Source organism: Eublepharis macularius, chromosome 8, assembly GCF_028583425.1.
Source record: "Eublepharis macularius isolate TG4126 chromosome 8, MPM_Emac_v1.0, whole genome shotgun sequence".
NCBI lineage: Eukaryota > Metazoa > Chordata > Lepidosauria > Squamata > Eublepharidae > Eublepharis > Eublepharis macularius.
In genome coordinates, this window is record NC_072797.1 from 13704842 (window position 1) to 13723567 (window position 18726).

Sequence of the window (18726 nt, forward strand, 5' to 3'; positions counted from 1 at the left end):
GGGGGGGGGGTCTTGTTCAAAAGTCGTCAGAGGAAAATTGTAGACACAGATTAGACCCACTGGCAGGTGGCATCAATGGGTTCTAAAGTTATTGTGTTGGGGCTGTTATGTTATTCCTGAACGTTATACTATGGTATCATGTCTATGGTCAGAAGCAAAGATGATTGCTTATAAAAACTGGTGCCACTCTAAAAGTCTCCCTATTTAAGGTATGAGTTATCATTTGATGGGATCAGGTTGACACAGTTAAGAGTCTGGAAGTATAAAAGAAACAGAAATTAATAAAATCTGACAAATCACACAGTTAACAGTGAGGCTCAACTTTTGAAATTCATTGGAAATGTTCCTTGAATTTTGGAATAGAGGGCGAGGGGGAAGTAGATAATAACAATTATGATTAACTTGCATCGAGTTCAAACTGGGTTCAAAGTAAAAGAAAATAAGCATTTTATCATGTTTTAGCCACGGTAGGGCTTTCTTGTATAACATGACATCACAATTATTCTTGCTTTCTGCACTGTTATTGTATCTGAATTGGTCTTTTGTACCTATCAAACAGTTAAAAAATTAAGATCCAGAGGAGTTAGCCGTGTTAGTCTGTAGTAGCAAAATAGCAAAGAGTCCAGTAGCACCTTTAAGACTAACCAACATCTGACGAAGAGAGCTGTGGCTCTCGAAAGCTTATGCTACAATAAAGATGGTTAGTTTTAAAGGTGCTACTGGACCCGTTACTATTTTAAAAAATTAAAGAGACATTTTCTAAATATTGGAAAAGTTAAAAAATTAAAGAGACATTTTCTTTCAGTATTGGAAAAAAATGAAAAGGCAGTTTACACACTATGAACAGCATGACAAGTGCAGATGGAGACACATGTAAGCAGAGGCACGACACCCAATTAAGAATTGTTCTAATAACAATTACGTTCAAGGCCAATCTCTGTCCACGTCATCTGCAACCTCTAACTGCCAGCAGCTGTAGGTGAAGAAAAGATTTATGCAGATCTGTCAACATTCATGACTACAGAAATGTGATGAGAATTATTCGGGGATGTAAAGTTCTATTTTATTGAGCTCCAGGTTAAACTATAAATGACAAGCCTCAGTTCCATCTTCAACACACAGTAGTCTTCATAATTTAAAACTATTGGCAGTCTGTACTCAGAGGACTTGTTTTTTATACTTTAAAAGCCTCTACAGAAGCTGAGTTACTTCTCACATTAAAGCAGGAATTACCAGAGCATCTGGTGCATCTTGAATTATGGCCGTCTGTGCTCACTCTGCTACGTAGATTTTGAGTTAAGAGTTCCTTAGCTATTGTATTTTAAAAACCAAAGCACTAAAGTAAGTTATGTAGTAATATTATAGGACTTTCCAAGAGTCCACATATTGCATAATTTCTTAATCTGATCTCAGAGGGACCTATATGTGTTTCCTAATAATAAGTGTAAATGTGTTACTCCGAAGGGGGGACAGAGAGAGAGAGCTTGAGCGCACATCCACACCAGAAATGAAGACAAAATAATACCCTCATGAACATTTAAATGTAAAACAACTTTACAAGCCATTCAATCTTTACGGCCAGCCTGGATCTGCAGTTCCTTGACCACGTCCACTTATAATCACTACAATTCTTAAAAGGTTAGGCTTGCAGTTTTAATCCAAGATGGATTTTTTAAAAAGCTGGCTACTTTGGACAGCTTTTACTGCAGCAAATAGATTTTGTTCCAATAAAATGCTATGAAAACCAATTAAAACTTTGGAATATGTTAAGGCTTTGCTTATGCAGGAATTATTGTTAGGGCCATTCACCTTCTAATATGATAATTTTTAAAAAGCCGATTTTGAAGATTTTTCTTCAAGCCATGCTTTAGGGACTGGCCTTTAATGGGAAGAGTAGGACCTCCAAGGGATGAGAGGGAGCTACTGCACCATCACCATTTTCTTTTTTCTTCTTTAGGTTTTTTTTAAAGACTGGGAGAAAGATGGAGGTGGAGGAAGCTGTTCAACACAGGGTTCTGGACTCAGAATAGCAGCAGCATGTCACCCACTATGAACACTACCATCTGGGGGGGGGGGTGATGTGTGTGTTACGTGCCGTCGAGTCACCTCCAACCTACGGCAACTCTATTAATGAAAGACCTCCCAAACTTCCTATCATTAACAGACTCTCTCAGATTTTGCAAACTGGAGGATGTGGCTTTTTTATTGAGTCCAGCCATCTTGTAGGCCTTCCTCTTTTCCTACTGCCTTCCACTATTTCTAGCATTATTGACTTTTCCAGAGAAAATGATGTGACCAAAGTACGATAGCCTCAGTTTTGTCATTTCAGCTTCTAGGGAGAATTCAGGCTTGATGTAATCTAGAACCCACTTATTTCTCTTTTTAGCCATCCCTCCTCCAGCACCACATTTCAAATTAGTCAATTTTCTTCCTGTTCGTTTTCTTCATTCCGATAGGGGTATGACTTATGAAATTCCGGAACCGGAAAAAACATGAAAATAATGGTTTTCAGGGTTACTATGTGATACCTTGGAATGGTAACACTAATCCAGGTTGCTTGGGAATCGCAAAACCTCCTCCTCAAAAAAATCTGTGGTCCCCCCCCACCAAGTTTCAGTGCTTACCAGCCAAGCAGCACAAGCTCATGTTTCCCTTTGATTCTACCAATTTTCTAGTCAATGGCATTTCTACCTTCCAATCAGATCCTTGCAAGAAAGGATACAGAGTACTTCCAGCCAATCCCAAACTGCAGAGAGCAGCCATTTTCCTCCTCTCCTCCTTGAGTGGTGATTTTTTTCCCTCTGAAAGTAGAAAGCTGGGGCTTGTTCAGGGCCCCTTGGAATTCAATTCCTTTTCCAATTTGCCTGAAAGGCAAATTTACCTCTGGTGGATAGGCAGAAGGTGCTCTGCTGTAATTTTGGTGAGATTTGGTTGAAAAAAGTTCCCCCATAGGGAATAATGAAAGTACATTCACGATGGGTTGGGATGGGACCTTGACTAGAGGCCTGTAGAATTTAAACTCTTTATCCCATTTATTTGAAACTTGGGTGTTCTTTGGTGGACAGGTAGGAGAAGCTCAACTGCAATTTTGGTGACATTTGGTTAAGAAAAAATGATTCCAGCCCCCCCCCAATAGTCCCCAATAGGGAATAATGGCAGACTGACAGGAGTATGTGTGTGTATGTGCACAAAGGAAGCCTCCCTCACTTTGTGAAAGAAAACAAACAGAACACCACAACAAGGAAGCATGACAAATACTGAGTTTTCAGCAGAAAGGGAACAAAAATTATTGTCAGTCACTAAAAAAGTAGGCAAAACAAATAAATGCAACAGGATTTTTTTTTTAAAAAAAAGATAATGACTCTCCTGGCTACTGCTTGACAGCCATTTTAGGAACCCGAACTTAATGCAGCTGCACAGAGAGTGACCCAATTTTGAGGTCTGTCAAATCAGCCCTTTGTCCATTTTGCTTGAAATTTGGGGGTTCTTCGGTAGACAAGCAAAAGAAGCTCTGCTGCCAATTTGATGTTATATGGTTGAAAAACGGTATCTCCAGCCCCCTTACGCTAGATTTTCCCTGCAGGGAATAAAGGCAGACCAACAGGACGGGGCGGGTGAGGGTCTGTAATGGATGTATTTTGTTTGTTTGCAGCACTGCTAACATTGTAAGCTGCCTCGAGTTTTGTAAAGTAGAAAAGCAGCTAATAAATGTTTTGACTGACTGCAGGAGGGGAGCAGGATAAATATTTTTTCCCACTGTTTCGGCATCCTGTGATACTTGACAGGTTTTCTGATTCCATTACTCCTCAGGAAGAGTGGTTTTCAAGCTGCGTTCCAAGAATCCCAGAATTCCTGGGAAAGGCATCGCAGATTCCGTGATGAGAATATAAGCAAGATTTCCTGAAATACGCCTACCAATCTTTCCCTGCAAGATGCAGCTAGGGTATGTTCTATGGAACTCAGGCAGTTTTGGACAGTCCATTTAGTATATTTTATGTATCAGTTTTCGATTGAAAATTTACTCAGTTGTGAATGTTGCAAAGGCAGGGGCCCCACGGGACTGGCAATGGACAAAGGTGAACTGTGGACTCACACCAGAAACTTCTGAGCATACCGAGGTTCTGCAGCAAATGCACACGGACCTCCTAGCAAGCAAAAATCAACAGAGAAAGGATTTCCTGAAGGCTCCTTTGAAACCTCCTGCCTTAAGGTATGGCTTATCAAGCAGGGATAAGATGTTTCATAGGCTCACAGTCATACAGTCAACCCCGCTACTGAATGACTACAACTACAGCCAGGTCTATGAAAATCACACTTGTTATACAGCGTATCACTACATATCATTTTGAATCCCTCCCACCACCAATGCATTAGCAATAACCTGTTTTCATTAAGGATAAGCAATGTTAGTAATCACCTTTTGCACTGCACAGCTATTAGTTTTTGACGAGTATAAGAAGCTGCAGCCAGAAGCTACCTATGGCATAAATGGAGCACAGTGTCTTGCGCTTCAAAATTTAATCCACGCTTCATGAAACTGAGTAAGATTTACCTGGGTTAATATTCAAATTTCAGCAACAGGAAATTCAAGTATCTTTCCTGAGGAATTTAGGATGAAGCTAGTTTAAATATTTTGTCGAAGGCTTATATTTACCTGATGATCCTCTGAGCAGCATACTGATGAAGTGAGCGGAACTGTGCTGACATATTGGCTAGTGCTGCCAAACAATTTGTATGAAGGTATTTGTCCTGTTGGAGAAGAGAAGGAGGGGAAAAAACAAATCAGGCTATCCTTTCCGCATACAGCGAGACCCGTCAAGAGGAAATTGCCCAGCAGCTGAGCATCCGTTTGCCGGAGGTGAGGTTTCAATATGGGCAAACCAAACTTGGGCTCCAGTTTTAAGGGGTAAGCATCAGAGATAATTCCATACAATCACGGGCTCAGTGTATTTGGGGGCTTTTTTGTGCAGCTGGATATTCAACTCCGGTTTTAAAAAAACAGAGTTGAATTAATTTGCTTTACTTTCGGTCTTGATTTAAATGAGAGAATGATACATTTAAAACAACAGCCCACCAAGCTTATGGTAAATTGATTTTATTTCCTTCTGATTGATTAGTCCCATTTTAATTAACATATTCACAGAAAAAATGGATTGTCTCCAATACTCTGCATGCAGAATTGCTACACCACCCGGAATGCCCTTTCAAACTTTTACACTGTCATTTACTATATGAATGTAACACATGTGCAAGAGGGTATCTACGACGTTTCCAACAATTTCCATCATAAATTAACGTCTGTGGAACCACGAATCATGGTGCGACGCAGGAGAATGTTTGGGGCCTTTATTTTTCCATTCTCGTAATTACATTTTCTGATACCACTAATTGTGAGGAGCTTGTGACAGAGAATGACAAAGAAGCCTGATCGCAACTCTTACCCTTGTCCGTGTCATGTTGTACTGAATAGTTCTTATTACTACAAGTATCAGGAGACTCCCCAAGGAAATTTCTGTTAACACACGTTCTGAGTACCACGTAATATTCTTCAGTATCTACAAAGAAGGAAAAGAACTTCATTTTTGAACATAATTCTATTTTCTAGTCAGTTTTTTTTACTTGTTTCCATGGACAAGGGAGTTAAACCGGCAGGACTGATACACTACAGTTTGAAGTGCAGAAGTACAAAATGGTCTTTTTGACTTTTCAGACAACTTGGTAACTTTTGCAGCAGCTCAGACATCACACAAAAACAGGGCTGTGTCTGACTTCATGCAAACATCTGCTTCTGATCAAACCCAATGCACCACGCACCATGTAGAAATATCACAAGTTGTATTTGCATTTCAAAAATTACAGGTAAACAATGAATTTCAAAATGAGATACCATTTCATTCAGTTTTAGGCGTGCAAACCTCTACAAACACGAGGAAGAGCAGCACTTAATACCACTGGAAAACTATCTAGGTAATACTGATTACAAAGTGAGATATATAGTTCCACTAGGAGTTACATAATCCTTTCAGAAATACCCTTCATATATGGGTTTTCTATAGTTTGGTAGGGTTTCAATGTTTAATAATTTGGAACTTTTTAAAAAAAGACTTTTTTACTATGTTATAATTTTCTGTTCAACCCTTTTGAGATCTTGGTATAAAAATATTACGGATTATTGAATAAAGGTTCTAAGAAAGACAACTACATTTTCTAGGGAACATCTGGTTCTGTTCTTTGTGATAGACAAAGTATTATGGGAAAATATCGTTACATTATGTACATCCTGACCGGGCTGGCCCTGGCTAGGCTGCTCCTGTCACATCTCAGCAGGGCTTTTTTTCTGGGAAAAGAGGTGGTGGAACTCAGTGGGTTGCCCTCAGAGAAAACGGTCACATGGCTGGTGGCCCCGCCCCCTGATCTCTGGCGTGGCATGGAGGGCAATTGAAACTCCCCTCTGTCTGGAGATCAGGGGGCAGGGCCAGCAGCCATGTGACCATTTTCAAGAGGTTCCGGAACTCCATTCCACCGCGTTCCAGCTGGAAAAAAGCCCTGCATCTAAACAGAGTCGGCCCTGGTTAGTACTTGGATGGGAGACTACCAAGGAAAGCCAAAGTCTCCATGCAGAGCCAGGCAATGGCAAACCATCTCTTTCCTTGAAAACCCTATGAGGTCGCCTTACGTTGGCTGCAAATTGACAGCATTTTAGACACGCCTGTGTTTATATAATACTGTTTAACAAGTATAGACATTTGGATGCAAAGGCAGAAGAGGGTGTCCTTTCAGGTTTGTGTATAACAAGATGCTGAAACTTGTAGGGGTTACCTAAAATGGAGCTTCTCCTATCAGATTAGGATAATTTGGTGAGAGGAGGTGTATCCGTTAATATTTTTTACTTCTGAACCATAGCTAAGAATGGAGCATTAACGCAAATTCTCTTTAAATTATCAGCTAATTCTTCAACTGAGTTCTAACTTATAACTTACAGGCAACATATTAATAAACTATTTTCTGAATCTTACCCTCAGATATTGCTTTGACAGGAGGAAGGCGCCTCTACTTCCACATGGCTCTATTCTCCTTTTTTTAAATATTAAGTCTTTATATTATATTTAGGTTTTAGGAGACTTGAACAACCTTTTAAAAACATTTGCCCTGCCAAAGTTACCTTCATTTTAAAGTCAAGCATTTCAGAACAAGGAGACTGGGGAGGCTACAAAAAACAGACACCCTAAAGGCGTTTTCTGTTTTCTTACGGTGAAAAAAAAGAGAGACATGATGAATGGTTGGTAATAATGACACTAGAAACATTCTCCCTGTTTGTACTCTACCTTGTATTTCTCACCTCGTCTCCTGGACTTATCTGTCAGCTCATTTAATCTCAAGACTAATCATCAATCTTGCCACTGCAAGCTTTTCCAAAGTCAGAAACACTGATTAAACTACTTCAAATATAATTAAATCAAAAGATGACAGATCTGAAATTCAACATCATCTGTAGTGGGTAGGTGAAGTGTATAGGCCTAGATACGACTACTTTGTGGGAATTTGCACGTTTAAGCAGAAAGGAAAATGTTCTAAATTGTTCACAGAAAATTTCCCAATGGAATTTTCTCATGGAAATTTTTCCATTTCTAAGGGTTCATTCTTTCATAAAATTAATGACAATGGATGGATCCCAAAACAATATTAAGGCAAGCCTGACAGTTTCAAAGTTGTAATTAATGTTTTTCAGATGATTATCTCTAGGATTTTTGAGAGATAACATATGTACGTTTCACTGATTTGTAAGCAAAGGGTAGGCAGGAAAAAAAATCACAAATTCAAATTTACGTGATTGCAAGTCAAATCGAAACAAAAATGAAAATTCGTAATTATGTGTCTCCTTTCACTCGGCAGAAGGAATATAGTAATCACTAATCTGATATGGAACAAGCAATGCAAGTGATAAGGTGCCCTATTGACCTCGGTGGATGAGAGTTAAATTCTGCTCAAGTAGATGAGTGGTGTTTTATGCACACTTCTTTGGGTGCAATAAAATTAGCATGTCAACATGTTTCAGTGCCTTCTGTTCCCCCCCCCCCCGCCGCCCTTAAATTTAAAAATGTAAGGGGTGTACATTGCCTTTACATTTTTACAAGAATTATTCCATTAAAGAAACATATAAACTTGGATTTGTTTGAGTGTAACAGTTAGACCACACCTGATTTGTTCCCCACCCACCCACCCTGCTGCATGTGAGGACATATAGCCTCCTGGTAAAGAAACGCTACAGAAATTGTTCACCTTGCTACCTTGAGAAATTGCCATTTGAAGCCTATCAAGGATGCGTCTTACATATTTATTGACTGCATGTTGTTTGGTTCTTCCCATTCTCGTTTTGGTATGTCTTCTACTTCCATAAATACTGGCTTAAATCAAGATGCAAGGCAAGTCCTTAAAAACCCACATTAAACATATGGGAAAGATACACACAGAGCATGTGTGTGCCAGGAACAAATGTGTCACTCATCCCAGTAGTCAACACAGTAAGGAAACATGAAAACTATAGTGTTGGGGCAGAGTGCTAGTCTGCCATTAAGAAAAACAGCTGCATGACCCATGGTGTCTATATAGGATCACAACTGAGTTCTGCAAACCAAAACTCAAAGCTTGTGCTAAAGGACACAAAAAAGCTAAATAGAGAATGAAATAGTAAATAAGAGCTCTTGAACTCTCTCTTCAAAGTTCTTTTCAACTTTCCCTTATGGTACTTGTTGACTATTGGTCTCATCCCGGTATTTCGCCTTAGATGGAATTTATTACCCAGTCTGGGCTGCAACTTGACATCGAGAAGACCTGGTCTCAGCGCTCTGGAGGCTGTTTCTAGCCTTACACCATCCGTGGGCTGTGCCTCAATCAGAAGGACTTCAGTCCCCATGCACGGACCCCACCCATATACTCTCAATGGTTTCACGCCTTCTTGAACTCTCTGTGTGTCAGGACTTCCCAATTTTTCATTTGGAACCCTAAAGAAACTTTGGGAACTGCTGAAGTCCATCATGTTTTGTTTCATGATACAGAGCTAAACAAGCAGCAGCAGCAGCAGCAGCAGCAGTAGTAATACTAATACAAAGTATGCCATTATTATCCCGAAAACAAAACACCCTGTGAGGTGGGTGGGGCTGAGAGAGCTCCAGAGAGCTGTGACTAGCCCAAGGTCACCCAGCTGGCTTCCAGTGGAGGAGTGGGGAATCAAACCAGGCTCTCCAGATTACAGTCCCGCGCTCTTAACCACTACACCAAACTGGCTCTCAAACGATGATGTAAATGATGATGCAAAAGGTACAATGCCATGATGGTTTCTGGAAGGTTGTTTATGCTGTCAGGTCTGGATAATGAATGAGGAAAAGGCAATGAAACTGAAGCACGTACTGAAGAGCTAAGGATACGTGCGAGAGGTCCTACTGGAACTGCCACCTAAAAAGGAGGCTCAGAAAGGCCTTTGCCCAAGTACCTGGAGAACACTGCAGCCGGCTGCAGGTCATCAAGTCTGCTTTTCAGAGATATTTCTTTCTCAGCACAGCAATAGTTATTACTTGCCAGTGAACCAAAAAGCACAGCAGAGAATCAATTTGTCCATGCAAAATTACTTTTTTTTACCAAATATTCTTAATCTTGATTCTTGTCTAGAACTAAGTAATATATGCTGAAATGTGTGCCTAGTGCAAGAATGATAATAGTACCCTCTACTTCAAGGACAACAGTACCCCATCAGGTTTACCTACACTGTTCCTACTCCCATTATTAAATAAAACTGAACTGAATATGGACACAGGCAGCCATTTGTGTGAAACTGCTGGGAGAAAGTGATCTTGTATTTTTGATCTTCTTTCCAAGGAAGCCAAAACCACATTTTATTTTCAAACAAAAAAACCTTTAACCAGACAGGAAAGCTTTTGCGGCTTCCTTGGGGGAACCCAAGTAAGAGTCTATATAATCAGTGATTTATAAAATGGCACTTACTAAAATTAATCTTAAATATCAATAAATAAGTGTAGGCGTCATACCACAAAAGGAAAATATGTGCTTACTACAACACAGTCAATATAGTTATAAAAGCAGAATGTGCGGCTGAGTATGGGATAGAGAACCCAGCCTGATGCAGCAGGTCTTAATTATTTTTATTTTTTCAGTCTTCAGCCATAGGACGAAAGCCGCTTCCTTCCAGGGCATCTAAAATTAACTAGCAAAGCGCAGTGTTTGACGGGCCCTGCCCAGCTCACGTGTAAATTCAAAATGTATAGTTGTATCCTGAATATGCACACCCATTTTAATTCCAATTCTATAATCTTCAAGGCAGATTTATCACTGCTTCGTATAGCAGTGATCTCCATATATATATTTTTAAAGGTATACAGGTCAAGTTGAAATTCTAAAGTGCAACACAGAATTGCACTCTGCACGCGAGTATCTAATTTCAGTCAAGCATCTCCATGTTAATGGCATTATCACACTATAAACTTACCTGTGGAATGTCAAACAAGCCATTGTACCACCAATGGCTACTCAACCAACTATGGAGAGACCACAGAGTTATTCATTTTGTGACACTGATGTGAATCAATCAGATTCTACAAATCTAGATACCTCCCTTCTGGCCCTTAAAATATTTAAAATATTTTAAAATACTTGCCCTTAAAATATGCCGGTGTTGCTTCCTGCAATGCCGTCCTTGTGTATTTAGCATCCTATCTGAAGTCACTGCAGATCATTATCAGGGGTTTTTGCACTGGCAAAAGCACAGTTGCTGGATCTTCCTTGCGCGCATGGTTTTGAAATTTGGTGGGGGGGGGGGAGCAGATATCCCTGCTCACCTTTCTGCTCAACTGGAGGAAATAATAGGGCTTCCCACAATGCTGAATGGCACTGGGTTTTTTAAATCAAAAGGAAGTTCAAAAGAAGTTACAAAAGCAGCTGCCATATGGCATGGTAGGGAAGGGAGAGAAAAAGGTGAACAGTTTGAAGAAACAATTTTTAAAAAATTCCATAGGGGTGGGAAAAGTCCCTAAGGGTGAGCTTTTAAGTAGCTCTACAAAATTTTGGGTGCTGACCAATGTATGTAAATTTCATCTCTAGACTAATTTTTCCTCTCCGTTTTATCACATATCAACAAGTTAGCTCAGCAAAGCAATGTAAATATGCTTTGCTGGATGAAAATGAGATGGATGAAAAGAGAATAAATTTGGATAATGGTGAGTGTGGAACTCCTCCACCATCAATGTCATCTTAATGAAACTGATACAACATTGAGAGATCTCGAAAGCCACAGACCAGACGGCACAGTTAAGTGGTCACATGTGAAGATCCAGGCTTAACCAATGTTACCAGAACTGCTCTTTTATTATAATGGGGAATTAGCTATAGCAGTCTGTAACTATTAATATTAAGCGAGGATCATAACCTATGTTTACGGAGGTCCCGATCCCAGACACTCTAGTGAAAAAGAGGCAGACTACAAATAGGTTCCAAACACGTGTATTTAGTGTGGCGTAATGCCTAAACTTGCACAAGCATACAGAGAACACACAAGACCTAAGAAATACAGGGTATGAAATACAGAGACGTTCGCATTAGCTGGTTCCCAACGATGATAGGGGAAATACTCACTTATCCTGGAGCGAAGCAGAGACACAGCAGCGAGGGTGGCCCAATGCCAGCACTGGGACCACAGACGGACAGCAAGGAAGTCTGGATAGGAATGGCCTAAGCCACGGGCAGCAAGGGGGGGGGGGTCTGGATAGGAATGGCCTAAGCCACGGGCAGCAAGGGGGGGGTCTGGATAGGAATGGCCTAAGCCACGGGCAGCAAGGGGGGGGTCTGGATAGGAATGGCCTAAGCCACGGGCAGCAAGGGGGGGGGGTCTGGATAGGAATGGCCTAAGCACCGAGTGGTCTGGGAGACCAGCTTAAATACCCCAAAACGTACCCTGGGGCTGGTGCTGTACTTGGTGGTTCTCACAGATTAAAACAAAGGGTCTAATGGGCTACTGAATGGCTTGGATGGGCCACTTTGGTAATCAGATTGTGATAAGTGACACCTCAGGAAGAGGGGACAAAAGAGGGAGGGGGAAATCCAAGTGGGCTGAAAGGATGTTCCAGCGGACAGGGCTTGTCCTGATGTCATCAGCTCTGGAATGCGGAGGTTTCTTTGAGATGCATTCTTTAAGTGCTTGGGATGGTCGGCACTTAGTTCTTCTCCGGGGCGGCTCCTAAGATATGCAGAGCGGGGCGAGGGGCTCTCGCTGCGGACGTGGTGTGCCCGCTTCGCCGAAATGGCTTCTCAAAGCAGTCTCTTCCTCTGGGTCTTCTGGGTGCCTGAGAACATGGATGCCGGCTGGGCATAGCTGAGGCTGGATAGCAGGCTGCCCGGTAGCGAGGGCAAGCTCGGCGACCTACCCGCGGGAGGCTCCAGGCGGGAACTGACCAGGGAGCGCCTAGCCAGGCTCGCTGGAGGTTTCCCCGGCAGGCGCCCGGCTGCTAGCAGCGGCTTGGGCCCATATGAGGCAGGCTTCCATGGAGGCAGCGGGAACAACACTTTAAAACACAGTCCAAGGCAGGGAACAGGCACGGTCCGTGGCAGATGGCAATGCAGGCACGGGGCACACTTGTAACACAGTCCAAACGCACACTGGGAAGTCCAGATACAGGTCAGGGCAGGGCTGCCCAGAAAAAGAGTCCTTTGTGCAGTTACCCAAACATGGAGTCAGTAAACTACACAGTCTATTACAGCAGCAGGGTAATTGACACGCAGGCAGGAAACTGACACGTGTATCAGAACACACACGTGCAAAGCAGTCTTTGGTGTAGCAGTAAAACAGCAACGCAGGAAACTTTAACACAGTTCATAGCAGGCTTCAAAGCAGGGGAGGGGGCCTACTTGGCAACAATTCCCCCCCTCGGAGACCCCGGGACGTCAGGCGCGCGGGTCTCCGAACTTGACTTCAAAGGCGAGGTGGTTGGCAATGTCCATTGGTTGAGCTTCGAGCGAAGAAGGAGTGGGAAGGGAAGGGGGAGGAGGCGTCACTCAAAAATTTAGTTTGGAGAACCACCTAACCGAATAAGTGCAATTTAGATCAGCCAATGGGCTGCAGGTCTCTGGGTTCACACCAGGGGGTGTGCTAAGTGCAATCGTCAGAATAAATAGCAATAATTCATAAGTGATAGCAATTCATAGTAATAGGCAGCAACGATCAATTCATGCACATAAACAACAACAATTCATATTTGGGTACATTGATCAATTCATGGCGGGAGGTAATTCATACGGAATTCATGGTGGGTTAAAAGCATTAAAAACCAGGAGCAATTCATATACATGGATCAATTCATAGATAATTAAAATCATAAATACATAGGACTAAAAGCAGGGATAATTCATACAGGGTAAAGTGAAATGTGCAAGCATGGCATAATTCATTGAGGGTAAGCTAATTCATAAATGGTTAAAATCATAAATACATAGATACATAGGGTTTAAAATGATAATTCAGGAAGTTAAAACCGATTTCATAGATGATAGCAGCAATAGTAAAAGCAAGTGCGGAGAAATAATTCATGGGGGGGTAAGCGGCGGAAGGGCTCATGGGGGACAGAAAAATAAACTCTGCGATTAAAACCCAAATCAATATGGCTGGATTAAAATCAAATTCATAGACTAAAACTGCCTCGGCGGAGGGAGTCAGGTTAAAAAGGCAATTCCTAAGGTTAAAATCAAATTCATAGGGATAAAGTTAATGGGGGGTGATAAAAAGGGTCCCAGTTCATGGGAAGATCATGGGCGCACTTGCGATAGATAGAGGGGGGCTAGTTCGGGGCTAAATTCATGGGAGTGAAATTCATAAGAAGCAATGCAAAGAAATTCATAAAACAATAGGGTACAAAGATCACAGACGGCTCAGTCCGCAGTACAGCTGCTGGACTGGGTTGCATATTTACAAGAACAAGCAAACTTAGTCCATGTGCTCCAAAACACACTTCCACCCCCCCTTGCTGTCTGCGTCAATCCGCAGAGCAGGGTCGGTGAGCGGCGAGAAGGGCTTCAGGCACACAGTTCTAGTCCTCATGGAGGTGGCGCTGCTGGCGGTCGTTTGGAGACGGGCCGTGGGCTGGGAGGCAGAGTAATAGGTCCCCCCCTAGTCCACAAGAGGGCCTCGGAGCGGTGTCCGGCAGCAGAGCGTCCATGGGGCTGGTTCAGGATCCGTAAACATAATAAAATACAAGCATAGTTCATACCAGCACAAGCAATAAAACAAACAAGGGTTAAAGGAGGGCGCCAAGAACGACCCTTAAGGCAAAAGAAGGTCGGGGTTATAGTGATCCAAGCGGTAAGACAGCTGGAGTTGCTGGAGCTGTCGGTGGCTCCAACAGCCCAAATAAAGTAGTGAGGCACATAACAAAACTTGAAAGGCCAAAATGACAACGATCGGGTGCAAAGCCAAATTGTAAATTCCAGTGGCAGTGGGGCTCCAGCCAAAGAGGGTCTCCCACCACGAATGCTCGCCGGTGGTCTTAATCCGCTGGACAAGATCCAAAATCTCCTTCCCGTTGTGGGACACAACCAAAGCAGTAGTATCCCCGTCCCTCTGGATGCTCTGGAGGGTGCGGTGGAGCTGCGGGTGGGTCAGGAGCTCGTGGAAAAGCTCCAGACCGATGCCAAGGGAAACTGGCTTCACATAGCGATAGATGGAGGGTGCCACCAGGATCTCTTCTTGGGTCCAGACCGGTACCGTGTAGGTGAAGTCGCAGGCTGCTACCGAAGACAGGTTGCAAAAGCAGCGGTTGACTCCCGGGATCACGGGCTTCAGCTGGAACGAGTTCAGGATCACAAAGTCGCAGGCCGTTCGCACGCAGGCACATCCTTTCCCAATGTAGACCACAGCGGAGCTGTTCTCCCGGACGACCTCAAAAGGGCATTCGTTGAGGGCGTCGACTTGCGGGGCTACACAGGGGTGATGAGGTGCAAAGGCTTGGTCCTGGCAGATGAAGCCGGTCTGGTCTCGATGCTGGCACCCTTGGAGGCTGACGAGCTGCCATCCGGTCGGGGTGAAGCGGGCCCAATGGTCGGGGTGGCGGGCGTAGAGGACTTCGGTGTCGCTGACTTGGAGTCCCAGAGGCACGACTGGATACACATGGAATGACTCGTGCGCACTGGCCGTTAATAAAAATAATTTAAGCTCCTGGGTGGTCGGTGAGAATGAGGAATTTACAAGAGACCACCAGGATTCAAGCTCCAGTTCTATGGGTGACAATTTGGGCATAATCAATCTTTTAATTTCCAGGGGCAAGTGCCCATCCGTGGCTTGCCGAATTAGCCCCATGGACACAGCCTGATTTAATTGTTGGGCTTGCATACATGCCATGGCTATTGACACGTTGCGTTCGAAAGACTGCGTTCCTTTGAGCAGCAGAGAAAAATCTCTTTCAATTTGACTCTCCCAGTTAACTAAAATGGAGCTGATCTCGTGTTGCCCATTTGAAATGGAATTTAGGGACTGCACCACCGGTTTACCTAAGTCGGAGATGCTAGTCGTGACATGGGCAAACTTATTAGCGAGAGTCTCAATGTTGACCGAATCCATGATTGCTAAGCCTCTGGCTGCAGGAGCAGTCCAGTCGGCAATGCTTCGTCTGGCACGCGAGAGAGAGGGGGAAGGATCGATCCACAGTTGTAGCCATGCATTCCAACCCTTGCTACCGGCCTCCAGATAGGGAGCGCACTGCGGCAGCCTCTGGGTTATATTTAGCTCAGCTAAGTCTATGCGGATCTCTTTTAAAGACATTTGCGGGCGGACTAGAACTCTCTCTCGAATGTCAGTTTTCAAAACATGGGAGCCCACTATATGCGTGCCGCCTTGGCTCAATTGTTCATTGCTGGCAATCAAAGGGTCAATTTGGATGGTGTGGGTCTCCTGGGTCCGGATCAGCAGGGAATAATTGCCTGGTTCATGAGTCAAATTTACAAAGAGCAGCCCAAGCCGGTGAAATTTCTCTACTAGGGGCTTGGTTTGGCATTCGGGCGTCTGTTGAACCAGTATCCAATCGGGTGGGCCGTGTTTGGCTAGGTCTTCCTCCTTTACAATCCAGGTCAGGTTCTCCCAGCGTTCTATAGCGAAGGAGAGAGCTGTGCCTGAAGGGGGCGTGATAGTGACTGATGCAGACTCAGTGGCAGTGGTGCCTAGTAGGATGGTCATTCTAAAGGGATCTCCTGCCTTCCATACTGCGGCCGACACTAAAATAACTTCACAGTATGGTCCGAAAGCCTCAGTGACAAATGGCGAGGTTTCGAAGTTGGCAGGGGTGGTATATTTGTCTACCACCGGGACTGCGGTGGGGGCTGGCCTGATACGGGGAAGAAACATACATGGAATCGGAGCAAGTGGTGACACTGTGTCAGTAGGCGAGTAACATACTAATTCTTGGGACAGAGTCTTGACTCCCACACATAAAATAACAAGCTCTGGGGGTCGGATCCACTGCTCTTCGCAGCTGCGGAAGTTTGTGCAATCCGTGGGGGTGGTCATATTGCTCTGCTGCACAACCTTGCAGACCATCATTTCATTTCCTGCCAATGTATTAATACATCTCCAGTGGGGGTAGGGCATTAGTTTGGACGGGCGTCCCTCTATTAGGGTGCCTGCCAGCACGAGCAGACACAGAGTGGCCAGGTGCCTCATCTCCTGGCCTTCTTTTCCTTTCTGTAGTGAAAATATCCTGGGGAGACCTGCGGGTATAAGTACAGGTTCCCTGAGTTTGTTGCAGCAAAATAAATGAAGTAAAGCGGGGAAAAAGGAGGGCGTATTTCTGCCAGCACTGTATGTTAAGCGGGGTTCGAACGAGAAGTCCCGGAGCACTAAGCGGGCCTTCCAGCTTGTTGCTCTGGGGAACTCCTGTGCGGGGGCTTCTTTCTAAAGCGTGTATATTTCAGGGGGGACGTCTTTGCGTCGGGCGAGGGTCGGCTGAACGTTAGGCGGGATTATGCAAACTTGCCCCAGGGGTCCCTGGGTGCCTGGACTATGTGGCCTCCAGGTGCCCCTTGCTCAGTGGCGGGCTACTTTTATCTTGCGGGCTGAGAGCTACCTGTCCGGCTCGGCCTGGCCTTGCCGTTCTAAAAAGGAAAAAACTAGAGAGCGGTTTCCATTAACTATAAGGGTTGCTGCAGACGGGGGCCCTCGCTTTAATTTACAAAAATAGGCCTTCGTCATATATTTGCAGGACAACCAATTTTTGGAGGGACTCCCTCGGGAGGCCCCAATTTCATGTTAAAAGAAAGAAACACACAAAGCAAAAGCACACGGGCGTGGGTTATTTTCAGGTTGCCCTCACTTGGAGGGCCTGGCAGGGCTTCATTATAACTTCAATATGTCTCCCCCCCTTCTTTTCCCTTGTACGGTACGGGCAAGGGAAAAGATTACGTGGGGCGGGCGGCTGCTGGCGGAAAGGGCCGAAGTGGAGCCGAGGGCGCTCGGCGGCGTTTATCGAAAAGTGGCGGAGGCGGCGAAAATCTTTCGGCGCCGCTGGGTCTGGGTTATTCTGGGGTCATCTTGGCGTGGGGGATCCTGGCTATGTAAATGAGGCACGCTGCCCCTTGTGCGTGGCGAACGCACCCCAATAACATATTCCAGAGGGCACATATTTACAGAATACTGGCGGGTCTTTTACCTTTGCACTAAAGCGTACTAACTGGTGGCGCCGTATAGCAACTCACCATGACGAATATGAACATTAGTAAAAGAGGGATGTTGGGCTATCTGGGGGACCTTTTCCAGGGGAGGCACGGCCCTCAAAGCCAAAGCCGACCATCATGCGAAAGCGTGGGTCTGGCAGGTGAGACCCCGAATCTACGTAGATGCGGGATCTTCACCAGCACGGCGGGTGAAATGTTTTCAAATACAGAGATCACCTTTATTGGTGTGTCTCCAATATTGGAAATGCATTCACTCTTGGGCTAAAGCCTCTCCAACCACTTTCACACAGCAAATCTCTTTTGCCTGTGCAATTTTTTTCCGAACATGCGGCTTAAAAATCTAATTAAGAATCACTTTCGGTGGTGGTCCTATTTGGCTTTGGTTGCCGTGTTTCCCCAAGGGTCCCAACTGTGGGGCCCGCCTAATGAAGTTAAAGAATAGAACTGACAAGAAATAACAAAAACACTAAATGATTATATGAAGCTAAGTTGGCCTTTTACATGATTATAGGAAGCTACGTTGGCCTTTTACATCTAAATTCAGAAGGGAATTGGGCTTCAGGTTCACACACACATAAAGTTAAGACTGCACAACGAAAAGGGACGGGGGCTGCGGGGACTTGAACTCAAGTCTCCTTAAGGTGGCTTTTCCACTCCTGGTTCCAATCCCTTCCAAATTCTGACAGGGAACCAGTGATTACATTTATTTGGGCTTACTTCAGCCTGGGAGAGGACAAAAGGAAGAACTGGGAGGAGGTCAGATTCCTGGTCTGACCAGTCTTTCCATTTCAATGAGGGGTGGGGGTGTAACGCTGAGTGGGAACAGTCTGTTTTAGATGCTGCTAGCAACTGGGATTCTTTCAGGAGTCTGCTCACTTGCATTATTACATTCCTGACTGCACTTACTGCTGGAGGCTCTACCTTTTCACTAAGTTTTGGGCTTGAGCCTTTTAAAACGTGGAAACAGATACACAAATGTCTTTGAATTAGCTCGAGCACTACTAAGCC

The 18726-nt window shown here is 44.2% G+C and overlaps 1 protein-coding gene across 2 annotated transcripts in view; it reads right to left on the bottom strand.

Moving 5' to 3' along the window:
• DYM (dymeclin) overlaps positions 1-18726 on the bottom strand; it is a 260543-nt gene that overhangs the window by 111992 nt on the left and 129825 nt on the right. For both annotated transcript variants that reach the window (XM_054986512.1, XM_054986514.1), the window contains 2 exons: positions 5442-5555; positions 4655-4749 (listed from right to left, as the gene is read on the bottom strand). In XM_054986512.1, coding sequence (XP_054842487.1) covers positions 4655-4749; positions 5442-5555 — 209 coding nt within the window. The remainder of the gene's footprint in view (positions 1-4654; positions 4750-5441; positions 5556-18726) is intronic.